Source organism: Pelodiscus sinensis, chromosome 2 (assembly GCF_052426305.1).
Source record: "Pelodiscus sinensis isolate ZL-2025 chromosome 2, ASM5242630v1, whole genome shotgun sequence".
Taxonomy (NCBI): domain Eukaryota; kingdom Metazoa; phylum Chordata; order Testudines; family Trionychidae; genus Pelodiscus; species Pelodiscus sinensis.
In genome coordinates, this window is record NC_143053.1 from 111,268,412 (window position 1) to 111,294,814 (window position 26,403).

At 47.0% G+C, this 26,403-nt stretch overlaps 2 protein-coding genes across 6 annotated transcripts in view; one reads left to right on the forward strand and one right to left on the reverse strand.

Moving 5' to 3' along the window:
- LOC142827171 (uncharacterized) lies at positions 1-5,817 on the reverse strand. The gene is made up of 3 exons (XM_089776004.1): positions 5,797-5,817; positions 1,641-2,193; positions 1-682 (listed from the first exon to the last, which is right to left on the reverse strand). The coding sequence occupies exons 1-3, from the start codon at positions 5,815-5,817 to the stop codon at positions 291-293; spliced, it is 966 nt and encodes a 321-aa protein (XP_089632130.1). The 3' UTR covers positions 1-290.
- Positions 2,388-26,403, forward strand: part of TBC1D7 (TBC1 domain family member 7) — a 27,209-nt gene continuing 3,193 nt past the window's right edge. The window contains exons 1-7 of one of the 5 annotated variants that reach the window (XM_075921237.2): positions 2,388-2,514; positions 5,731-5,862; positions 6,292-6,411; positions 7,195-7,275; positions 13,538-13,725; positions 14,879-15,016; positions 18,253-18,398. In XM_075921237.2, coding sequence (XP_075777352.2) covers positions 6,300-6,411; positions 7,195-7,275; positions 13,538-13,725; positions 14,879-15,016; positions 18,253-18,398 — 665 coding nt within the window. In that variant the 5' untranslated portion in view covers positions 2,388-2,514; positions 5,731-5,862; positions 6,292-6,299. Of the gene's footprint in view, positions 2,515-4,708; positions 4,802-5,730; positions 5,863-6,291; positions 6,412-7,194; positions 7,276-7,735; positions 7,869-13,537; positions 13,726-14,878; positions 15,017-18,252; positions 18,399-26,403 lie in introns of those variants that run through there. The other 4 variants (XM_075921238.2, XM_075921239.2, XM_075921240.2 and 1 more) reach the window with 4 other exon arrangements.

Below are 26,403 nucleotides of genomic sequence, written 5' to 3' on the forward strand. Positions count from 1 at the left end.
ACAATATAGTTTTTTTGGGAAAACGTCTGGAACTTTTTATTTACAACGGGGGAACTGGGAGGGGGAGGAGGCTCTGAACTGTGAGGGGGGGAGCTATTGCTGGGAGGGGTGGTCCCTGCGACTGCCTCTGCGGGGGTGGACCACTACGTGTGGTTCAGGCAGCATTGGGGCAGGTAGCATGGGGAGTTGGGCAGGATGGGGTGTATCAGGAGGGGGCATCGTGGGAGCAGGAGGAGCAGCAGGAGGAGGGGGCATCATGGGAGCAGGAGGAGCAACAGGAGGAGGGGGCATCATGGGAGCAGGAGGGGCAACAGGAGGAGGGGCATCATGGGAGCAGGAGGGGCAACAGGAGGAGGGGGCACGGGCATTGGCAGGGGAGGGATAGCGGGTGCATGGGACAATGCCATGCCATAATGCACAGCATGCCCAATGTGTGCAGTGAGGGTGGCGATGGTATCACCGATGCGCTCGACCTGGGCCTGGAAGTGGCCCCAGGCCTGCTGGCGCCATTCCAGGTCCGCATCCACCTGGCGTGTGATGGCCGCCTCAATCCGTTTGATGGCCTGGATGTGCCGCCAAAGGAGTTGGTCCCGCTGCCGGAACAGTCGGCTTGCTGCCTGGGTGGTTGGGGGTGCTGCCACTGCCACAGGGCTGGAGGGTCCCCCGCTGTTGCTTGATCCCACTGCAGGGAATAGAGGAAAGGATGGGTCAGTCAAGCACCCCATGCCCTCTGCCCCTGAGCCCAGGTGACACCACAGTACTGTGGCTTGGGCCCACTCATTCCCCGCGTGTTGTATGTTTGCATACAGGACTTCCCCTGGAGTAAGGTGCTCCTCCATGTATTGTAACCAGCGGTCTGTGTGCTGGCCCCTCAGGGGGTGGGTGAGTGTGGGTGGGCGGTGTTAACCTGTGGAACTCCCTGCTGGGGGAGGCTGTAAGGCTTTGGGCTAATCAATGGTGTTTGACAGGGAGCAAGATGAATCCCCACACAGTGCCTGGGAGCATATATGGCCTACGTGGTTGGGGCTCTCAGATCCCCATCATGTGGATGTCTCCTGGATGGAACCAAGGGTGACTGGGGAGTGCACTATCCTTGCAGCAAAACTCAGGTGGCCCTAGGGCTGGCCTGAGCACTTCCCTCCTCCCCCTCCCACTAGCCCTCACACACGTAGCCTAGGGACATGATGGCCGCAGTGGGGCCTTCCCTCGTGGGGCCAGCCAAGGCACTGGGAGCAGGCGAGGGGCTCAGTGGGGGCCACGCTCACAGGGCTGTGTCGCTGCAGTTTTCCCAGGAGCAGCTGGCTAGGCCACAAAGCCCAGGCATAGAACAGTGTGCTGTTCTGTGTGCTGCACCCTTTGGGAGGTGTGGGCTCTGGCCTGAGCTGCTGGCTGGTTCCAGCCGGCATACACCCTTCCCCCCCTGGTCCAGATGTGTGCGAGCTGCACAGTCCCAGGCATGCCCTGGAACTGCCTGCCGCGGCCACACGCTGCTCAGTCACCAGGCTGCATGTGGTTGCACGTGCTGCATACTGGTATGGTACACAGCGTGCAACTCACGCTGCCTGAGTGACGCGCCTTTCCCCTTCCTCCCAGGTGCCTAGCTCCCCTCTGCCCTTGTGAGTGCAAAGTGCAACACTCACCAGTGGATCCTTCCCTGGCCTCTGCTGACGCACAGGAGACGTCCAGGCTGTCTGAAAGGACCTCTAGGGGGAGGCTCACACTGCTCCCCTGGTCCTCCTCCTGCTCTAACCCACTGGGCAGCTCTTCCTCATCCCCTGCCTCGCTGGGCGCCTGCAGGTGTCCACTGGCACTGACAGTCTCTGGGGTGCTGCCTCTCCCAGGATGTCGTGGAGCCGCTGGTAATGGGGGTTGCTGTCGGCCCCTGGCCCCCGCTGGCCTGGACACAGCCCAGGTGCAGCTCCTTGACCTCAGCCCCGACCTGCTTGAGGGTCCGGGCTGGATGACCCTGGTGGGCGAGCGCCTTGGCCATTTGGCGGAAGATGCCAGCGCTGCAGCCCTGGGACATGGAGGGGCCTCTGCCTCTTCCCATTGGGCCAGGAGGGCCTCAAGCTCCCCCGGGGACCAGGAAGGGGCGCGCCGCTTTGTGCCCCTGCGCGGGGGGGGGGGGGGGGTGCGGATGACTGATGCCCCCCTGGAGCGGCCACAGGGGCTCGTGTCCTGCAGGGCTCTCGGCTACCCCGCCCCTCGCGCAACGTCGCGCGGCCGCTGCAGCCCCGGCCCGGCCGGGACCAACGCTCGGGGCAGCGACTCCTCCCAGTCCCGCCGGGGGGGGGGGAGGGGGGGGCCGTTGGTCGGACTCCCGCTCAGCTGGGGGGGGGGGGGTCGGATTTCAGCGCGCGCGACTCTGCCCCGCCCTCAGCGCCGCTCCCGAGGCCCGGCCGCCAGCCCCGCCCCCTCCCGCCGGCGCCTGCGCAGTGCGCGGCCCCTCCCCCGTGCGTCCGGGCTCGACGGGGCTCGCAGCGCGGGCAAGGAGCAGCCAGCGCCCGGCGCAGGGTTTGCATCGGGGCGGGGCTGCGGGGCGGGGGTGGCGCTAGTCCTGGTTCCCAGCCCCCCTCCCCGACCCCCAGAGACCCCGCCCATCGCCACCCCCAGCTGCGTAGCGCCACACAGACCCCATGGACCCCTTCCCCTCTTCGGCAGCGCCCCGCTGCCGCCCTATAGCCACCCTCAGCCCCATAGCCCCCTGCCATTGCCCTATAGCCACCCTCAGCCCCATAGCCCCCTGCCATTGCCCTATAGCCACCCTCAGCCCCATAGCCCCCTGCCATTGCCCTATAGCCACCCTCAGCCCCATAGCCCCCTGCCATTGCCCTATAGCCACCCTCAGCCCCATAGCCCCCTGCCATTGCCCTATAGCCACCCTCAGCCCCATAGCCCCCTGCCATTGCCCTATAGCCACCCTCAGCCCCATAGCCCCCTGCCATTGCCCTATAGCCACCCTGAGCCCTATAGCACCCTGCCAGTGCCCTATAGCCACCCTCAGCCCCTATAGCACCCTGCTATTGCCCTATAGCCACCCCTCAGCCCCATAGCCCCCTGCCATTGCCCTATAGCCACCCCTCAGCCCCCTGCCATTGCCCTATAGCCACCCCTCAGCCCCCTGCCATTGCCCTATAGCCACCCTGAGCCCCTATAGCACCCTGCCATTGCCCTATAGCCACCCTCAGCCCCTATAGCACCCTGCCATTGCCCTATAGCCACCCTCAGCCCCGTAGCACCCTGCCATTGCCCTATAGCCACCCTCAGCCCCGTAGCACCCTGCTATTGCCCTATAGCCATCCCTCAGCCCCATAGCACCCTGCTATTGCCCTATAGCCACCCTCAGCCCCATAGCACCCTGCCATTGCCCTATAGCCACCCTGAGCCCCATAGCACCCTGCCATTGCCCTATAGCCACCCTCAGCCCCTATAGCACCCTGCCATTGCCCTATAGCCACCCTGAGCCCCATAGCACCCTGCCATTGCCCTATAGCCACCCTGAGCCCCATAGCACCCTGCCATTGCCCTATAGCCACCCTGAGCCCCATAGCACCCTGCCATTGCCCTATAGCCACCCTGAGCCCCATAGCACCCTGCTATTGCCCTATAGCCACCCTCAGCCCCTAGAGCACCCTGCTATTGCCCTATAGCCACCCTCAGCCCCTAGAGCACCCTGCTATTGCCCTATAGCCACCCTCAGCCCCATAGCACCCTGCCATTGCCCTATAGCCACCCTCAGCCCCTATAGCACCCTGCCATTGCCCTATAGCCACCCTGAGCCCCATAGCACCCTGCCATTGCCCTATAGCCACCCTGAGCCCCATAGCACCCTGCCATTGCCCTATAGCCACCCTGAGCCCCATAGCACCCTGCCATTGCCCTATAGCCACCCTGAGCCCCATAGCACCCTGCCATTGCCCTATAGCCACCCTCAGCCCCTATAGCACCCTGCCATTGCCCTATAGCCACCCTGAGCCCCATAGCACCCTGCCATTGCCCTATAGCCACCCTCAGCCCCATAGCACCCTGCTATTGCCCTATAGCCACCCTCAGCCCCTAGAGCACCCTGCTATTGCCCTATAGCCACCCTCAGCCTCATAGCACCCTGCTATTGCCCTATAGCCACCCTCAGCCCCATAGCACCCTGCTGTTGCCCTATAGCCACCCTCCGCCCCTATAGCCACCCTCTGCCCCTATAGTACCCTGCTATTGCCCTATAGCCATCCCTAAGCCCCATAGCACCCTGCTATTGCCCTATAGCCACCCCTCAGCCCCATAGCACCCTGCTATTGCCCTATAGCCACCCCTCAGCCCCATAGCACCCTGCTATTGGCCTATAGCCATCCCTCAGCCCCTATTGCTCCTGCTGCCTTATAGCCAGCCACCCCATAGCCCCTATAGCACCCTGCTTTCCTATAGCCACCCCATAGCTTCTATAGCTACTCCTCAGCCCCATAGCACCCTGTTGCCATCTTATAGCCATCCCTCTGCTTCTATAGCACCCTGATGTCATAGCACCCTTCCTTTAGTGCCCCAATCTGCCTATAGGAGGCAGTACTCTGCTTGCATCATGCTTGGCTGTTGTTTGATAATATTTTATTACTCATTCCTAAATTGTTGCCTTTTACATTGAATAACGTGATAATGTGTTTCCTGAGAGTGAAAATATTTACGTAAAACCAATTAAATTATGGGTTTTTTTCTGCAGAAGTCTCTTAACTGTAGACAGTTTTTCCTGTTCAGTTGACCATATGAAGTCAAGATTTTAAAGTTGTTTGGTGGCCTGCCCAAAAATAAAAATGTAGGTTTTCCCCCCTCCCCAATTTTGGGGGATATAATCTGATTCTTAAGTAAATCAAAATTAAATATTAACTGTTATTACTACAGTGACAGTTTAAATAACATTCCTCTTCTCTGAACACTTGTACCATGGTTTAAAAGTTTTTCATAGTTAAGTTTTTCTTATTTTTAGCCTTCTGTCACTGTTGATTTAGTTGTGCCTGTGCTTTAATATCGGGTAAAATGTCACTCCACCAACTGTAAGAGAGCTGAGACTGATTTGTTATCTAAATAATAGAGCTCATACTCAAGTAAAAATTCAAAACTCTTTGGGGGCAGGAATGATTTTTTTCTTCCTGTGTTTATTGTACCCTTAGCAGTAGAGGGCCCAGATTTCTGAATGAGGCTTTTGGTTACTGCTGGAATAAAAATTAATAAATATACCCAAAGAGGAATAGATGACCAATAATGTGACTAGTGTCTCTGTAGTTTGAATTTTAAACATGATCTAATCAAACACAATAAACGCAAACTACTACTTAATTTTGGGTGCTAATTTTGGCCCTGATCCAACAAAGACCTACACACAGACTTAACTCAAAACATGGTCTCATCTGCAAGACCAGAGCCTTTGTGTATATCCATAAATACTTTTTGTTACTGGTCTTTCTACAAGCCACTAGAGAATAGTAGCTGGAAAGGCTCTATGTTTGTGCCATTCACTCAAAAATGATCTTGTCAGATTTGCCATAATATTTTTGGACATAAAAGTCAGGATTGTTTTTCATTGCTCTTATTTCCAGAATAGTGCTTCCTATCCTTTGGAGCCTCTCTAAAAGATCAAATCCAATTACAGTGAAAATTTTCTATCACAAAATATAATATACACATTATATAATATACAACATATTTTTAAGATAGGGATAATTTATGTTTATTTCTTTGATCTAGAGTTCCAGACTGACAAATTCAGGGTTGTGGTTGTTACAGTGCATGATGACAACATGAGCATCTTACTGAAATCTGCACAGTCTTCATTCATCCACCTCTGTCCTCTCTGAGCTTAATGCTATTTTGGCTGATGTAGGTTTGGCCTGTCTGTGGCTTCCTCATTTTATCATTGTGTAGTAGGTACTGACAGCTTTACTTGTCTGGATAATAATTCTACTTGTCCAAGGCTGTTAGGGCAGCCAGATTTTTCACCAAATAAATATAAATTGTTTTAATTGATTTTACAAAACAAAGTGTCTTTATTTTTTTAAAGCAATATCACTTATTGCCCAGTTTATTCTCCCTTAGACTTGCCCTACTTAGTCCAAAGTCTGTTTTTCATTGGTGTCTGCCTAAGGATGCGTGTATCTTAAAGGTCTTTCAAATTTACTGGGTGTTATTCATGACATAGGGATAAAGGAAATTAATTCTTATCAATATACAAAGGCAGTTTTCTTTAAAGTAATAACACATTATGGGATGTATTTTTTTTTTATCCTCACCATCTGCTACTTTCTCCAGAATGAAACATGGCTGAAGATTCTCAGAGAAACTTCCGCTCTGTCTACTATGAAAAAGTGGGATTTCGAGGTGTTGAAGAAAAGAAATCATTGGAAATCTTACTGAAGGATGATCGGTTAGGTGAGTTGATTCTACTATTTCATGTACTTTCTGGGCATGATTTTTGGTTGTACTGAAAACTCACAACTCTAACTGAAGTCTATAATAGCTGTAGGTGCTTAGCACCTCTGATAATCAGGTCCTTTATCTTTAAACTTGTTATGTTTTTTACTGTGATATTAATAGTAACATTGTGTAGGGAGCATCACTAGAACCATTGGGGGTATTCAAGACTTCAGTGGTACAGATAGCTTTGTAAAGGTGCATTTGAGAAGCAGTGGATATTTTATTTAAAACCTCTTTCTTATTTTTCTCTGTATGTCCAAGATACTGAAAATATTAGCGTGAAAATTATTTTTGTTCAGTAGTTGTAATTCCTACTCCTCAAGGTCACAATTCATTGCGATATAATTATTATTTCTGCTGGTCCCTGTGGTATGCTAAGTCAGCCATAGAATAGAAAGCTAGACATGCTCTCTGCACCAAAGAGCTTAATTGTGGAGGTAGTAACACATTTTTCAAAAGTGTTTAAAATGTATTTTTTGTATGAAATCTAATTTGCCTATGATTTGGTTTTTAATCAGTCTAAGCTTTACATTTTCAGCAGACTCATTGGAGCAGTTTGCCACTTCTATCCAATTTGAAGTAAAACCAATTGGCTTTTATTGATACGTTGTCCTTTTAAAGTACAATTTGCACATGTAGAGCTGAAACTAAAGAATTGCCCTCTTTAGGTGAATCTGTGCCACAATTGACAGTATTTCAGATGTAAAATTTTTTGAAAAATATTTATTTTCTTTACAGATATTGAGAAGCTTTGCACATTTAGTCAAAGATTTCCTCTCCCATCTATGTATCGTATCCTGGTGTGGAAGGTGCTTTTAGGTATGACACGTAAGACTGATTTTTAACTGTAGAAATAAGAATAAGCTCGATATTTGTCAGTTGTTTGGGGATAGTAAAGACACGGAATATTCTATTTTATGACCAGTTGCAAGTGATAGATATGGGTCCACTTTCTGGAAACACATAAGTTTCGCACAGAGCATTTAATGAACACGTGCAAGTTAATAGTGATTTGACTTTGTTTTATCATGTTTACATATGGATTTGGAAAATTTGTATATGCAGTTTTACAGAAATAGGTAATTGAATTTACCTTTTTGTGTTTGGAAAGTTAGTGTGGGTAAAGTTAGAGATTCAAAATAAATAGCAGACATAGGGTTTTTCAGTATTGTCAAAAAAATTAGATGTGTACATGAAACTGAATCTATGACCAAAGTTGATTTAAACAGTTAGGGATTTGCATTGAACTGATTATTTAATAGCATATATCTATGTTTAGACTCCCTGTTGTAGTGAGATTTCCAACAAGGTTTAGCTCTGATTTTGCTTTTAATGTTGAATGATATTTGCCATTAGAGAAGAAAAGGAAACCGGGACCATAAATAGGCCACATCCTAGATTCTGTGTGGCAGGTAAGTCAAATTACTAATTCCAACAGTATTACAGTGTTTCAGAACAGCTTCTTCAGTTTATTGGATTTATTAGGTGTTCGCTAACAAAGGTGGAAGTATGCAGAGCTCAAGAATAGTAATAATTCTTAGAACAATGAATGCACCACATTTCATCTTTGGGATGGTTTTCAAACATTAGTTAACCTTAAAAGAACATTGCCAGTTTGATTTTTTTTTTTAAATCCTCAATTAAATTTAATATATAGAAGGAGAATGTTTGTATGTTTGTGCTCTAATAACTTGGATGCTATAAGACCTACTGCAACCAAACTTTTCATGGGATAACCTTTCCTCCAGGAGAAGGTTTTCAGGTACTGTGGGAGGGAAGAGATGAGAGACTGACGCCTCTCCCCAGGGTTGCACGGAGCTTGGCGGTGCGGGGAGTAGCAGCTTCCCTTCCATTGCTGGAAGCATATGGAGGCTTCTCTTCAATACTACGATTGGCTCGGGCCCGGCAGCCGACCAGTAGGTGGGCAGATTACTGCTGGGGCTTGGTCTAGGCGGAGGGGGCGGGGCTGGTGTTACCGCTCAGCTGCCACTTTGAAAAAATGTCTGGAAGGAGGTGCATGAGGGGGAGAGCGGGGGGGAGGGAGGGAATGAATGGGGTGGGAGCTGGTCTGGAGGGGCTGGACTGTTGGGTGAATGGGGGTGGGGCTGGATCATTGGGGGTGGGCTGGTCCGGGGGGGCTGGACTGTTGGGAGTGAGTCGGGGGGGGGGGGGCTGGACCATTGGGGGCAAGTGGTGGGAGTGCAGGATTGTAGGGGGGTGGGGCTGGACCGTTGGGAGAGGGCAGGATTGTAGGGGGATGAAGGAAGTGGGGCTGGACAGTCCTGCAGGGAGTGAGTGAGAAATGAAGCCCATGGTGGGGGGGGGTCTCCTTTGAGGGGCACTGGCCCAAGGGGCAGCACTGGATGAAGCTGGGTGGGTGAGAAGTTAATCCAAGGCTGCGGGATCCTTCAAATCTGGGCACTGGTCCTGGGTTTGATACTGGATGATCCTGGAGGGGGTGAGAGATACAGTCCATGGGAGGGGCAGCTGGTCAAGGGGGTAGTGCTGGATGAGGGACTATAGAGGTGCCAGCAGGGCTCAGGTTGTTGACTCATCAAAAAAGTTGGGAGAAGAGTTTGAGGTGTCACCTTGAAATCTCTCAGATTCAGTAGGGCCAGCCCCATTGATTGAGGCATCCCTATACTCAGCTCTTGGATGAGAATTTGCAGACACAGCATGCCTATCCCCTACTAAAAAACCATTAGCTTCTACAAGGATAATTAGCAAAAACACCATCTGATAGGAAGCAAAACATTGCACTATTGAGGAGGGGCCTCAATATGCTTCCAGCAATGGAGGGGAAACAAGCCATGGTGATTTGGGGGCTCTCCCTTCCACTGTGCTTTTAATGGCTCCAAGACATGACATGGGAAGAAAACAGAGACAGAGTTTCTATTGTGACTTTTGTATATAAGTTTGCCAAGTTAAATAGCTCTAATTCTCAACATCTCAATGTCTCTTTTCTGAGTCAGAGATTTTGCTTTATGCAGCAGTAGAAAAGTATGGGGGTCTGCCATAATGGCCAGATGTCAGGCACTGGCAGCTACAGTGTGGCTGGAGGCTGTCAGGACCAGCTTCTGTTTTTCTAAATTTTGTTCCTCCACTTTCCCGGGCAACGCCGGGTAAGTCCAGCTAGTCCCTAATAATGCTTTAATTTATTAAAAATAACTTCTGGAATCTGTTTTTTAACTATTTGTTTGTCAGCTTTATTCACTTGCTATCCTGACAATAAAAATAGAATGCGGTTCGGACCTCTATAATCTGGACTTTCCTCATACAGCAACATCCATGGTCTGGTGTCTGTGGGTGCTTTGGGGCAAGAGCATTCATGGGAAAACGCTGGGGCCTCATGCTCACCACTCCCTTCCCACCCTCCCAGAGCTTCTGGAGCATAGCAAATAGCTAATTTGCAGTGTTCAAGCTCAAAAAGTGAGGAGCAGGAGCAGGGATGATGGGTGTGTGGTTGGGGGAAGAGGCAGGTGGCTGCAGAGTCCTGTGCCCAGAGGCCATGAGTAATCCCATGACCGGCAGTGGGGGGCGGGAAATGCAGCCCAATAGCCACAGGATTCTGCTGCTAGCCTTGGGGCTGCTAGCCTTGGGGCTCTTGGCCTGGCTTCCATCTGTGGGATTCCATAGTCACCCTGCCTCTTCTTCAGGTGCCCCAACCCTGCTCTGTCAGTGTGGCCCTTCTGCTGCTGCCAGAGCAGAGCTTCGCAGCTTGTGGCAGCAGAGGGGCTGGCATTGACCTCCCCATGTCTGGCAAATTCCCTGGTTCGGTACCATTCATGTTCTGAGAGTGCTGGACCAGGGATGTTCAACCTGTAGTAAATGTCAGCCCTGAGCTCATTTTCACTTCCTGGCTATCATGTACCAACAGGGTGCTTTAGTATCTGGGTTGCAAACAGTGTAGTGGAATATTTAAATCCTGTCTAAAACTTTTCTTATTAAATATATTTTTTTTTATTTAAAAATAATTTCAAAAGTGAAGTATTTTAAAAATTTACATTAGGATTTATAAATACTTTTTGGTGCAAAATTTAAAAGTCGATTCTGAACTTTGTGATGCTGTTCCTTTTATTAAATGATCATACATATTGAAAGCCTAAGCAATAGCAGAATTAAGATAGGAAAAAACACAGTTCTTGAGACCAGTACCTGAAAGTTGTGGCAATGTAGAACACTTTAAAATGTTGTGTGAGGAAAGAAATATAGATGGTGTTAAGAAGTAGCAGCAGCAGCAGATCTTTAATCAAAACTACGTTGTTAATGCACAAAGGAATTTCTGTCCAAAGTTGTAATTCAGTTTAGAGCCAGCAGCATTTTATTGAATGCCTCAGACACCATGATTTGCAAACCTTATAACCCTAAGAGGTAATGAAAAGTTGGGTAGGTCGTATTCATCTATGCCTTTTTATATATCAGCTTATATCAAGTGAAAGAAACATGTTTATAAAACTCATTTTATAACTCAGGAAAATTTACATATGTAATTTTTTTTAAATTAAACAACCCAGAATAAGATAAAGCATTTAACAGACACCGCGAGTGTACTGAGTCACAGGTATAATTGAGAATTGCTTGTAATATGTCTTCAAGGATTGGAACAACAGCCTTATCCATTTCTGTGGAAAAGTGTGATGTCTCTTGTAAGGAAATTTACTAGTTTAGCAAGAGGATAGCAGTCCCATCAACAAACTACTTCTAAAATTGAATTTGAAAGATAAAGGTCCTGATGCCTTCCCAGGTTTATGTAGTGTTCTCTAGCTAGCTAGCTTAACTTCTACAACAAAATATGTCTCATTATGGATAAGTGGAGCGCTGATTGCACTAAGATGACGTATAGACTTCACTGCATTTTAGTGACTCCCCTTTGTCTGCTTAGGATCAGTTTTCTAGATGTAATGTGTAAGTTTAGCCGTGTGTACTTGCTTAGTTATGGTGGCTTGTTCATTCCCATCAGTTGGGATGCAAACTGGTTTGCTGTGACCGTTTGAAGATAAGTGTCTGTATCTGTTTTGTTTGATACACAAACTCTGTGATTTCCTGATTTAACACTTGGGCATAATATTCTCTTTTATTTAAAAAGAGGCAAAAGCAGCAGATTAACCTGATTAAAAACTGATTTTAAAGACTTACCTCCTTCTGATTAGTTCTATACCCTTTTAGTGACATATGGGAGCATTTTTGCTTTGGCGTCTTCAGGATCTTACTTTTGTAGAAGTCACTGGGAGTTTTTCTGTTATCCTGCTACTACTGAAGTTAAAGTCCTTAAGTAAGGTGAAATAATTAGGGGTGAAGGAAAGTGCTCAATTGACCGAGGAGTATTACAGGAAAGAAGTCATGAGTTTGTAACGGATATCATAAATCATTTATCAGGACAGTGGAAAGATAATGTATCCATTTTATAAAGTTGGTAGAAAGATTGGTGCGTAACATAATCAGCTGTGTTACAGGAGAAAAATTTAGTCTGTTAACCATGTCAACCAAAGATGCATATATGTGGCCTTTTGAATTTGATTCAGTATGTGTTATTGAAATTACCTTTTACCACTGATTCAAAGGAGGATTGATTTCTGGTGAAGTCTGCAAAGAAAGTTCCACTGTGGATAATGTAAATGAAATAAGAAGGTGTTATAGGGATATAAAATCCCATTTAATTGGTTAACTGGTTAAACATAATGTTTACTTAGTTAACCGATTAAAGGAGGGATGAGTGGAGGGGGTCGCTATAGCTAACCCCCCTCCTCCCAGCCCTGGATGCGGCTGGGCTGGATCACCCACCCCACCCACTGCAGGGGCTGCTTTTGCCAGCTGGAGTGACCCTATCTTTAGCAAGCCTTGTGGGGTTGGAGCAGTCCCCTACCTGCAGTGGGCGGGCAGCTGCTCCAGCACCCACCGGTTTACTGTTTTACCATTCACATCCCTAGTACAGTACCCTTCTGTTACGTGTATGCACATCAACAACCCTGATATTCTTAGATGGAGGGTAGAATTTTGGAAAAGGAAAGGTTCTGGCTTCGTGTCGCTGTTCTTCAATTTAGGCTGCTGCTGCTTTGTCATGCTGATGGTTAGGCACTTACATAGCACATGCCATTTTTTATTTTTCTATGAGAACATGAATGCTTTTATTACTAAAGAATAAGATATTTATTCTGCATCTACCTTTATCTCTAAAACAAATACTTTATCTTTATCTCTCAGCACAAATACATAGGAAGAGCAATGTAGTAAACGTTACACATAAATCGAAGCCAACGGCAACATAGATTTTTTTAAAAAATGCATCTACTTTGTTGCATCATTAATTTCCCCTAATTCCAAACAACAAAGCCTCTTCTCAACACACCAGCCTCCTCGTAAACACAAAAAGAGCAGCCAGATGCTAAGACCTCAAAGGGGATCAGAAAACCAAGTCCATGAATAAATCATTCTTATATTCAATCAACACTAGGGATGTAAAAAAACTGGTTAAAATGTAACTGTGTAACAGTTAAAAATCCTAGAAGCTACACAGTTACATGCACTGCAGGCTCTGCCATATAAAGCTTATACTACAGAGCCGATAGCACAGCTGGCTCTCCAGGAGTGGGGCTGGCAGCCAGGTGCCAGTGTGTGCCGGGAGCCAAGTTATAGCATGGTATAAGCCAGCTGCTGGCCCTGATCCTGGGGAGCCAGCTGCGCAGTGGGCTCTGCAGTGTAAGCTTTCTACTGCAGAGCCTGCATCGCAGGGCAGCTGCCCAATCCCCAGGAGCAGGGCCAGCTGCTGATGTGTAAACATAACAGAAACTGATAAGACGATCGATAAGCGGATGCTTATCAGTTAACTGTTTAAACAGTTACACTCTTACATCTCTAGTCAACACATGTTCTACTTCTGTTTTAATAAATATTATTTGCTTGGTCTGTGTAGTATTGACTTTATAGGATTCTATACTGTAAATTTAGCCAAGCTCATGTGAGTAAGAGCTGCATGATTAGGACGTACATCTTTTATAGGCAGTATGAGAATATATATTGAATTAAAGCTAGGCCCTTAGAAAGGGCGTTCACTGCTTTTCTTCTTTCTCTCTCCTTTTGAAAGGAATTATTCCTCCTCACCATGAATCTCATGCTCTAGTGATGAAGTACCGAAAGGAACAATATTGGGATGTGTATCATGCCCTCCAAGTAATTCGGTTTATCAAGGATTCTACCCCACAGGTCGAAGTTTTCCTCCGCATGCATCAACTGGAGTCAGGAAGGTTGCCTCGAAATCTGGCATTTCCTTTGGTCAGTCATTGTTTTCTTTGGCTTTCAGCAGAACTCCTTCTGACAAAAGAAGCATTACTCTGAAACTATTACTAGCATGAAAAAGCTGCACAGAGATTAAATGAATTGAATCTAGAGCAGGATGCTAATATCAAATACTATGTTTTGCTCAAACTGTACATTTATTCTTTTTCCTCGTTCTTGCGTAAACTTTTATTTCTTAAAAGCTTTTCTATGGTTTTTTCCCCTGGGCTTTGTAGACTTTTGTATTCTAGCTTCCACTTTCATTTCTTTTTATGTAAAATACCTTAAAGCAAATGACAATTTTGTTTTTTAATCAGAGTTTCTTGAATGTCTTGGGGTAGGGTCACTAAAAGCAGTGATTTTTAAGGCAGCTTTCATTATGTTACTAAATTATTCCAATTTACTAACCTGGCATTTTTGATAACCTGAGCTGATTTCGGATTTTATTCAGGTATTTAGGACTGCTACAGAATGTTTTGATAATTGATGATGGGAATCCAAGGCAAGCAGTTTCAGTTCATTTCCATTACTTCTATTCTCTTTCTGTGTCTGAAAGCAGAGAGCATAATATAATCTTGGTGACTGGAAAATCTAATATTTAGCGAAAGGAGGAGAGTCTGCATTTCATGTACATAATGAGTTGTACTTTGGGGATAAGGGGTCTTGTCCCATGGGAGATAGTTTACTTATATCCAGGTAATTAAAAATGTACAGAAATAGCCTTTTATCAAAAACAAAACCATTCTCTAGATATCAATATATGTTCTAAACAAAGAATACGTCTATAAAAAGCAAGCATTGTGGTGTGCAAGGAAGGAGATGGTCCCACTTATTTGGTAGATCACACGCCATTGATACTGACTCATGTCACCTGGTACTGAGAACTTTTTATTTTTTATTACGTGACTGAACCACTCTAAATTTCTGTCCCTTTGATTTAAAAATATAAACCCATTTTTATTTATGTATTCATTCAATTTTTACAGAAATAGTTGTGTAGTTATTGCTAAATGCTTTAATGATGTCAGTACAATTTCTCTTTTCACATACTTGTTTCTCCCGATTCATATATCAAAATTACAGGGTCAGGAAGTAACAGTAACTCAGCCCAACAATTCTGTGGATCCCAATTTTCTTCTTTGTTTTCTAGGAACCAGAAGATGAAGTGTTTCTTGCCATAGCTAAAGCCATGGAGGAAGTGGTGGAAGATAGCATTGACTGCTACTGGCTGGTCAGTAGTTTTGTGAATCAGTTAAACAACAAATACAAAGATTTCTTACCACAGCTGGTAAGTACTGTTTTTGAAAAAGAGACACTGGGTGGAGTGTGTGTGGGGGAGCTGTGACTTGGTATCCACTGATCATCTTTGGTGCTGTGTCTGGGACAGGGGTAGGGAATCTCTGGCCTGTGGGCTTGATCTGTCCCCCCTGCTTAATTTCATCTGGCCTGCAGCAAGTCTCTGCCATGGGTCTGGAACCCAGAGCTTCAGTGTCCCGCGGTGGGGCTGGAGCTGCGAGCACCAGTTGATGGCAATCCAAGAAGGTCTGCGTACTTTCCTCACCTGTATGTGCCATAGCTACAGTTCCCTTTGGCTGGGAACTGCAGGCAATGGGAGCTGTGAGGCGGCATCTGCAGGTGAGGGAAGAGTGTGGAGTCCCTTCTCTCCCCAGGGGCTGCAGGGACATGCTAGCCACTTCTCTAGAGCTTACCTTCAGGATTTGGATGTTACAATTTGTTTATTCAAGTAAATGTGTGGTTACACGCAGGTGGTGGGAGGGAGTCGGCTCCCTGGGAGCAGGTGCTCATGGGAAGTCTGCTTAAAAGATGGCTTTTGATGTGTACCAACTCCTGCCTGCGCCCTCTCCTCCCATGCTGCTGCCTGTGATACAGAGGCAGCAGCGCGGCGGGGGGGGGGGGGGGACTGTGTGTAACAGTGCACAGTAACTGATGAGCCCTGGCTCATTGGTTAATCATGTAAATGATTACACTTTCACATCCCTAGTAAGCACCCCACATCTCCTTCTGCACCCTGTCCCAGCCCCTGAGGCCCTCCCACACCTTAACTCCCTCCAAGAACTTACACGACTACCCCCGACCAAGCCCTGAGCCCACTCCAGGACCCTCACCCCCACTCCAGTCTCCTGCCCTGAGCCCTCTCCCACACTGCAAACCCCTTTGACCCAGCCCAGAGACCCTCCCTCTGCACCCCAACCCCTCTAGCCCCACTCCACAGCTGCACCTCCAGTTGGAGCCCTCACCCTCCTTCCATACCCCAACTCTTTGTCCCAGCCTGGATACCCCTCCTGCACCCTGAACCCCTCATTTTTGGCCCCAGCCCGATTACAGGGTTGCTAGCTTTCTAGACTGAACAGAGTAGATGCTATTGCCTGAGGTCATGTCTTCAAACTTAACTGGAATTCCTACAACTGCAGTTGTAAAAATTATTTTGATTTTAACCAAAATCTATCACAGGCTTAAATACATTTACAACTTTGTACAGCTGGTCACCGAGTTACGAATGCATTGACTTACAACCGTTCGTAGTTATGACCAACTCCCATTAAGCACATTACAGCCGGTCCCTGAGTTACAAATGCGATCCGCGCTTACGAATAGCGCAGCTGCATTTAAATGAATGGGGTCCAAATTACAAACAGATCGAGTTACGGCCAAGTGTTTGGTACATAATTTGTTCGTAAGTTGGGGACCGGCTGTACTTTGCATCAGAGCGCTTATAGAACTGTCTGATACAATTGTTCTGTTTCTACTACTATACCGCACATCACATATTCCTCATTAGTTAATAGGCAACAGTAGCTGCTGCTGCTTCTGAACTGAGAACAGGGTGTTTTGTTTCAGGAAAACAATACATTTTGTATCAAATTGCAATACAATGTCAGTCTAGTAGGTTGAGTTCTTTTGTTTGTGGACATTTAAAAGTTTCTGTACAATAATTTATACAAAACAGGTATTAAGTTTCTTCAGAATTTCTTTGTTAAATGCAACTTGAAGAAATTTTGTTTAGGTATACTGGCATTTATAAGAAATCTGTTGCTTTTTCTAGACCTTTCTAATTTGTCAGATAACATTATAATAAGAAACCTCTTCTTAAACAATGTCCACTCATGTAAATAGATGCCTGGGAGTCAGATCCTGCACAGTTGAAGTCAGTGAGTGGAAGCTCAAGCCTTTAATGTAGATACATATTGCTGTTATAAAATAGTTGTTTGTAAATCCACTGTCTGTACTGTAGTTAATATCAAAGGTGAAAGTAAGTCAGTGTGCGCTGGTGCACTGCACCTGTAAGAGACTGGTTGGGCTGGGGGCAGAGTTCTGGATGCTGCCAGCACTCTGGGCAGCACGGTCCCCACTATCCCGGTCAGCCCCAAGCTCCTTTCTCTCACACACCCCAGTTCACTGCCATGAGGCCCCCCAATCCCTGCCCCGAGCTTCCCCACGACCACCTATCCTCAATCATTCACACGCCCTCCCACCCTCCACAGCCCTGCCCTGAGCCACTGGCACTCCATCCGACATTTACATTTTTTACAGGTACTGTTCTATCGTAACCCACCCCCAGCCCTCTGCCTTGACCCTTCCCCCCTCAGAGGGGATTGCAATACCACAGTACCTGCAAGAAATGTTAAGTTTATTTTTACCCCTGGTTAATATACTCAACTACACCAATTACTATAATTATTAAAGTGTCCCCATTAGCAAGAGTGGGGCTATAGATCCTTCAGTCACAGATTTTTTTCCAATAGTTTATGTATTTGATCAAAAATAGGGATTTTGGATAGTAGCCAAAGGAAAATATTTTTGTCCTTTGAGAAATGAAAAAAAATAGCCACTTGTCGAGCTGTGTCAGCAAATAGTGAAACTTCTGTGTTTTTGTATAAAAACAGTGGAAATATAAATGCATAATGATTTTTAAAATTCACTCATTTTTAAACCCCACCATTATATACTAATTCTGCTGGTCTTTCTAAAATCTTTCTGACAAGCTTTTTAGAAACAGCAAACAATGCTTTTAATGCTGATGTGCTTTGAGGTGTGATTTCTCTTGTTTTGCTGCATTGTGTATGGATTTTGTGATGTGCTCAAATGGGGCTAGATTTGAAATGCACTAAGCTGAATTTTACCTGCAATGGTAGCAGCAATTGAATGCTGGCCCCAAAGGGTGAAAGTTCAGTGCAGGTATAATCCTTTGCACCTCCTGAAATTCTGGCTCTTTGCTACACAAAGGAATGAATGGTACAGTATTTTGAAGTCCCCAAGCAGGTGATTTTTAGGAGGAGGGAAGAGAAGTTTGTTAAGCAAAAATCCTATCAGCCAAATTTCAGATTTCACTAATCTTTGCTGTAGGTGAATGTGACCTTGCAGTACACTATTTAATGTTAATATTTTAACACTTGCTTTATATATGTGTTTAATTTTGAGAGACATGTCTTAAAATGAGAATCAACTCTGAGTTCTATTTGAGATGAGGTGTGTAAAACTCTTCCTTCACTGTTCTTTCTACAGCCAAAAGTTCTTGAACAGTATTTGAACATGGAAGATAACAGACTTCTGATGCATCTGAAGGCATGCTCTGCAATGAGCAAACTTCCTTACAACCTTTGGTTTAAGAAGTGTTTTGCAGGCTGCTTACCTGAATCCAGTTTACAGAGGCGAGTGTTCTCTTCTGTTCGTTTAGGAATTTCAGTTTTATATAGCTGCAAGTACAATATAACTCCCCTTATTTCATCATCCAGAATATTAACTAATTTTGAGGAAAACTGATTTTCAAGTAGTACTGATTTAGAAATCATAATCAAATTGGATGTCTCATTTATTATAGCTATATAAGAGCTTTTTAAAAGTGTGGATTTTTTTGGTATTTAAAAAAGATGAGGTTAACAATTGAGAATTTTGGTTGCGTGTGCTAACACCATTTCCAGCCTCTTAATATTTAAAACACCAAATCCCTAATTTGTGATTTACAGATAAAGGCACTAGAATTTTCAGATGTTTAGTTGCATTTGCTGCTCTAAATGAAAGTTTACTCTTCATTATCATTGAATTATAAAATGTAATGGGAGGGTTTTTTAAAAAAAAAAAAAAAAAATAGCACTTGACATGTTAAATGCCAAAATAAAGCATAGTATAGGCTAATCTATGCTACACAGGCTTTGCTAATACAATTGTTAATATAGTTATATCAACAGAGTCCCTAGTGGAGATGCCAGCTTGAAGGATTGGAGCCTGTTTATCACTGTAGTAGCAAAGTGTTTTAAAAATATGTACAGGAAGTCCCTGGGTTACGTACAAGATAGGGACTGTAGGTTTGTTCTTAAGTTGAATTTGTATGTAAGTCGGAACTGGTACATATTGTAGGGGAAACTCTAGCCAAACATTTCTCCAGAGCTCAGTTTTATTTTCCCACACCTCACTTCCCTCAGTCCTGCAGACCAGGGAGACGCGGAGCGGCTTTTCTCGCTGCGGAGGACGCGGGCGGCGGGACCGCGGTGCGTCTCCCTGGTCTGCAGGACTAAGGGAAGTGAGATGTGGGAAAATAAAACTGAGCTCTGGAGAAATGTTTGGCTAGAGTTTGGGGAGGCGCAGCTAGTGCCGGGTTGCCTCACCCCGTTTGTAAGTAGGGATCCGATGTAAGTCGGATCCATGTAACCCGGGGACTGCCTGTACTTTAAAATGCGTTAGTCACTCATGGTAGCTGGCATTCTTGCTCTGTCAATATCTGAGAAACAAAAGGAATCAAAAAATGTAAGCCAAAACTATTATTTTAATACAATTATTTCCTCTTCATTTCCTTCTGAGAATTAATTCAAGTGCTTGCTCATTTTATTTCCATGTTAACGGTGTGCTCACCCATGAGCATGGCTGCTAGAGATTTTCCCTCATGTGCTATCTGTAGGCTCGGTCTGGCATCCCCTAGAGCCCTACACCCATGCACTGGTATATGGGATGCTGTTGGCTCCTCAATCTCTCATTTCCTCCTTACCATCTGTGGTGGTTGCAGAAGTGCTTTTTGGAACTGCAAATTCCCTAGGGGGTTTCTTGGACTGGTTTAGACTTTTCTCTTGTAAATAGTTAAAATACAGGCAGTCCCCGACTTACGCGGATCTGACTTACGTCGGATCCGCACTTACGAACGGAGCTTTCTCGCCCCGGAAGTCGGGGCGAGAAAGCCCCGTTCGTAAGCTGCTCCGGTGCCCCTGGTCTGCTGGAGACCGTCTCCAGCAGACCAGGGGCACCGGGCGGGTTCCCGCGCTTCTGAGGCTTTGCCAGAGCAAAGCCTCGGAAGCGCGGGAACCGCTGCTGCTGCCACTTGGGTGCCGGTGCCTGTGGTCTGCTGGGGACCGTCCCCAGCAGACCACAGGCACCGGGACCCAAGCGGCAGCGCGGGAACCCCCGCTGCTGCCGCATGAGACCCGGTGCCTGTGGTCTGCTGGGGACGGTCCCCAGCAGACCACAGGCACCGGGTCTCATGCGGCAGCAGCGGGGGTTCCCGCGCTTCTGAGGCTTTGCCAGAGCAAAGCCTCAGAGGCGCGGGGAACCGCCGCTGCTGCCGCTCCAGTCTGGGTGCCTGTGGTCTGCTGGGGACGGTCCCCAGCAGACCACAGGCACCCTGACTGAAGCCGCAGCCGCGGGGGGGTCCCGCGCCTCTGAGGCTTTGCCAGAGCAAAGCCTCAGAGGCGCGGGGAACCGCCGCTGCTGCCGCTTCAGTCAAAGCAGCAGCAGCGGCGGTTCCCCGCGCCTCTGAGGCTTTGCTCTGGCAAAGCCTCAGAGGCGCGGGACCCCCCCGCGGCTGCGGCTTCAGTCAGGGTGCCTGTGGTCTGCTGGGGACCGTCCCCAGCAGACCACAGGCACCCAGACTGGAGCGACAGCAGCGGCGGTTCCCCGCGCCTCTGAGGCTTTGCTCTGGCAAAGCCTCAGAGGCGTGGGACCCCCCGCGGCTGCGGCTTCAGTCCGGGTGCCTGTGGTCTGCTGGGGGCCGTCCCCAGCAGACCACAGGCACCCAGACTGAAGCCGCAGCCGTGGCGGGGTCCCTCGCCTCTGAGGCTTTGCCAGAGCAAAGCCTCAGAGGCGCGGCACCCTGCTGCCGCTGCGGCTCTGCTCCCCGTGTCCCTGGTCTGCTGGGGGGGGGGGCGCAGCTAGTGTGCCCTCCCCCCCGCAGACCAGGCTTTTGTTTTGGACTCTGGGGCAGAGCAGCTGGGGCGCTGCCGATTGGTCCTGCAGCGCCCGTGGGCACTACTGGACCAACCCGGCAGCACCCCAGCTGCTCTGCCCCAGGTCCTGATTCAGCCGCTGCTGGTCAGTTTCAGCAGCGGCTGAATCAGGACGTCTGGGGCAGAGCAGATGGGGTGCTTCTGGGTTGGTCCAGTAGCACCCCAGCTGCTCTGCCCCAGGCGTCCCCAAGTCAGCTTCTGCTGAAACTGACCAGCGCTGACTACAGGAAGCCCGAGGCAGAGTTGCTCTGCCCCGGGCTTCCTGGAATCAGCTGCTGATCAGTTTCAGCAGCAGCTGACTTGGGGACGCCTGGGGTTCTTAAGTTGATTCTCTATGTAAGTCAGAACTGGCGGTCAGTTTCAGCAGTGTCTGAATCTGGACGCCAGTTCCGACTTACATACAGATTCAACTTAAGAACAAACCTACAGTCCCTATCTTGTACGTAACCCGGGGACTGCCTGTAGTTGAAAAGCCTTTCAGGGCATGCTGTTGTCCCTGGGCTTCATGCTGTGTGCTGCCTGTCACAAACTTATGCCCACGAGCAGCCTATATATGAGCTGCCTTAAGTGCCTGAGGGGTGGAAGCTACCCTCCACCCAGCTTCAGAGTCGACCCACACTGAGTAGGCACTGAGCATGTGGCCCCCAGAGGACCCAGCAGGAAATCCTCTAGTGAATTGCCTCGAACTTGGGGTTAAAGGAGGAGGAGCTTGAGGAGCCGACTAATAACCTCTTCCACATTCTGGCTGCAGTGGCTCCTTCCAATGTGACCCTACCAGTGCATGACTGAGTTCTGAAGCTCATCAAAGTACTGTGGCAAACTCTATCTACGGTGCTTCCAACAATTAAAAAGGCAGAGAAGTACTATTATGTCCCTGTGCAGGGCTTTGAGTACATGTACCCGGACCCATACCCACGGTCACTGGTGGTCCCAGCTGCAACTGAGCAGGACAGACAAGCAGCATAGTGCAACCCTTAAAAATAAAGACACCAAGAAACTAAATCTTTTTGGTAGAAAGGTGTATTATACTGTCAAGTTACAGCTATGTATCACCAACCAGCAAGCTTTGCCAGGGTGATACGATTACAGTGCATGAGATTTGATGGCCAAATACTAGGCATTCCTGCCCCAAGAGCTAAGGCAAGAGTTCTCTGTCCTCATGGAAGAGGGCAAGGCAGTGGCCAGGGCCTGTCTTTACGTGGCATTGGGTGTAGCTGGTGGCATTGGTGGTTTCCATATGGCATAGCTCTTGGGGCTGTCTCACAAGATGCAGCAGTCCATGCAGCACCTTCTTTGAAGTCTATGTTTTGTTTTTGGAGCAGACAAACACCAGGCTGCATGACATGAGGACTCCAGGGCCACTCAATGTTTCTTTGGGCAATATACACTGCTGGTCTTGAGAAGGCACTTCTGGCTGACACCTAGGTTTTTGGGTCTACCTCGGCAGGGACTCTAGAAGAGAAACAACATAGGCTTCAAATGCTGTGAGTCCACCCCGTTATCCTCGACCCACACCCCCATCAGGTATTCTATTCACTCTAATAGGCCATGACAGGCATATCAAGGGTATACCCAAGGATAGCTTATCAGAGTTACCCTAGGATCCACCTCCCACTTTTATTTCTGAACTTTGTCCCCTTTTCTTGCAGCATGGGCCTGTGTTAACTCGAACTGTTGGGTGCTCAATGCCATAACAACTGGTTACATCCCTCAGTTGTCTTCCACCCTCTTTTGGAACTCTTCTCACAAACAGCTTCTCGTCTAGGCGGTTGAATCCCTTCTGTGGAGAGGAGCCATGGAGGAAGTTCCTCAAGAGATGAGAGGGAAGGGGTTCTCCTGGTATTTCCTACTCCTGAAGGCCAAGGGGTCTTTTACACCTCCACCGCCTCAACAAATATCTCAAGTTGAAGTTGTGCATGGTCTCCCTGGCTCCTCTCATTCCCTCCCTGGATCCAGGAGAAGGGTATACTGTCCTGAACTTGAAGGGCACCTATTTCCATAGTTCTATTTTTTGCAGACAGAAGAGATTCCTCTGATTTGAGGTCGGCCAGCCTCGTTGTCAGTTTACTGCTCTGACCCTTGGCTTATCATGTGCTCGGAGGGTCTACACAAAGTGCATGACAGTGGGACAGCTTTCCTACCTGTACCATGACAACTGGTTTATCAGAAGCAGGTCTCAAGCCCAGGTCCTGCATAGTCTCACCTTAGTATGGGCCACCTGTGAGGAGCTGGACCTACCTATAAATGAACAGAAATAAAACGCTGACCCTAGTCCATCAAATAGCATTCATAGGTCCAGTGCTAGGTTCTGACCTAGAGTCAGTCTAGCAGAGACCTGATTCAGAGGTCATTGCAAGCATCAGAGCTCATTTGTTCATGATTGCTTGGGTTTGCCTCACGCTGTTAGGTGTGCAGCATGTATTTATGTAGTCTGGCATGCATGGCTGTCCCTCAGACCCCTGCAGATATAGTTGGAGTTGGTCTATGCCCTTGTCAGACACCATTTGGACTTAAGTGGTCACAGTTCTGTTGAATGTACTTGAATTAATGGACAGGCTTGTGATGAGTGTTGGCAGGGGTTCCCTTTGTGGCCCTGCTCCCATCACATTGGTCTCTAATGCCTTAGATCTGGGACAGGAAGCTCACCTTGGCAACCTCGTAGGCAGGGCCGTTGGTCTCAGAAGGGTTGCTTCTGCCATATAAATGTCAGGGAGCTCAGGGTGGTATGCTTGGCTTACCAGGTGTTCCTACAGTTCCTAGAGGGCAGAAGGATGCAGACATTGATGGACAGTACTGCCACAATGTTCTAAATCAATAAGCAAGGGGGAGCCCAGCTGTCTGTGCTGAGTCAAGGGGTTCTCCAGCTATGGGACTTCTGGGTGCAGTTTGCCATTCATCTTGAGATGTCTCACCTCTTAGGAGCCTGAAATTCACTGGCTGATCTCTTCAGCAGGTTGTTTGGTCACTCGATCCAGAGGTGATCACTCTGATCTTCCGGAGTTGGCAGAACAGGAAATGTCAGCAGTTTTGCTTAGTACATGGGCTCATCAGAGGTCCTCTGTTGCGCACTTTTCTGCTCTCATGGATAGGATCACAATATATACTTTCCCGATGATTCTCCTAGTGCATAAGATGCTCCTGAAGGGCAAGAGGGATGAAGTAAAAACCATTCTGTTGGCTCTGATGTGGTTTCCTCAGCACTGGTTTGGTACATTTTTGGCACTTTCCTTAATAATCCTGTTAGAGCCCCTTCACTGACTGAACTTGCTCTTACAAGTCTGCTTCACCCAAGACTAAAATCCCTGCATCTGACATTGTGGCTTTTGTGGACTGAATGTAGGGGAATGAACCTGCTAAATGCAAATCCGATACCTTGTATTGGGTAGCAAGGGCAACCCACCTAGCCGAGTGGACATGCTTAATTTGTTGGGCCTTGGGCCAAAGTCTTCCCCCCCCTCTCTCCTTGCTTCAGTCCACATTAGACTTACCTGCTTCACCTCAGCTGCCAAGGGCTGGCCATTTTATCAGTCAAGGTGCATCTGGCAGCTGTCTCTGCCTTCCATCCTCCAATCCAGTGCAGATCAGTCTTCTCCTACAAAATGATAATCAGGTTCCTGAAGAGGTTGGAGAGACTCTTATCTCCAGATTTGCAGCCCAGTCCCCCTGTAGAACTTAAATCTGGGACTCTTGGCTCCCGGGTCCCCCCTATCTGAGCTGCCTGCTCCTCTTCACGGAAGGTCGCTTTCCTGGTAGTGATGACTTCTGCTTGGCGGGTCTCCAGGTTCCAGCTGCCGGCCTGGTCGTCTTACCAAATATAGCGTCTGTTCTCTTATAATCAGGACATCTTTTTATCTGTCTTTTTCCCCAATACCTTGCAAGAATAATGAGGAGCATTGGTTGTACTTGACCGTAGCCTTGTACATCGAGAGAACCAAACCCTTCTGTAACTGATGCAGTTTTTTGTCATATTGGTGGACAAGATGAAGGGCTTGCTGATTTCTCTCAGAGGATCACCTCATGGATAACTGCCTACATCAAGTTTTGCTATGCATAAGCAAGGATGACACTAGAACGCAGGCTTCTTCATTCGTGTTCCTCATGCAGATACCAATCTGAGATATGTGCAGAGCCATTAGCTTTTCTTTGGACCAGTGTCCCATGACATCATCGCCTAATAGACCTGGGGCAGTGCCAGCTTTGGCAGAGTGGTGTTGCAAGCAGCACATCTGTAGAGTCTGAGCCCACCTCCAGGGATACTGCTTTTGAGTCAAAAAACATGGAATCGATATGACTAAGTGCTCAAAAAAAGGTGGGGGGTTACTTATCTTTCATAACTGTTCTTCCGGTGGCGTTCCTCATGTCCATTCAGTGATTCATCTTCCTTGCCTGCTGTCTGAGTTGACAGCAAGAATGAACTGAGAGGTCACGAGACTTGTAGCATCCCACATACTGTCACATAGGCTGCAGGGGGCACTAGAGACAGTCCTCTGTGTACCACTGAAGGAAAACTCTTCAGTAGCTATGCTTGTAGGTATTTATGCTGTATAGCAGATTATAATAAGTGCATACTTATATAATTTTTATATTAATGAATTAAATATTGCCAATTTTTGAAAAAAAAATTCAGGGCAGTTACTGAAAGTCCTGGTAATGAACTAAGGTAAGGCAGAATAAGAACTTACTTTCAGCAAAGGACTGTACTCGATAAGGAACCTAAGAAGTTTCCCTGAGAATCCTCTAGCATTTTATTCTTTTTTACATAGACTTGTAATGTGTGCTTTGTTTACAGAAAAATGTAGATGTGCAATAGTTCTTTGCGTTCTTTGAAAGTACACTGCACAGTAAATAACACTTGATGTGCATAGGATTTTACACTAAGGTTTTTTTCTTATTTCATTTTGTATTTTTTCCTTATAATTGTCAGTATATTTCTGTGCGATGAGGGAATGATAGAAAAGCCCTCATGAATCTAATTTAACACTTAAACATGTCTAATGATATTAGTCTCTCACACACAAATCCCACGAATCCACTGTAATGAGCAGTGTTTGCTTTCAGTGACAGTGAGTATGAATTCTAGTACAATTTAAATTTCTGCATTTTCCAGTCAGTGTAATAATAACTTAACCTTCAAGTTTTCTGAAGACTTAACAAAGAAAGTATGTCTAGTCCTAGGATAAAAATACTTGAACTAATAAAAAGATGTAATGTGTAAAAACCATTAGGTTAGAAAATACCTAATTACAAAAAAGGTGGCCTTTCTACATTAGCCTTTTGTCTATAATTTACTGCTGTTAATGATGCAGCTCTGGTTGTGGTAGCACTATCATAGACAAGACACTGACAGCTGCTGGTATTTTTTTCGCCATCATGTCATACATTCCCATTATTGCTTTAAATTAATAGAGCTTCGTGGGCAGTAGCAATAGCTGGAAATTAAGGAGAG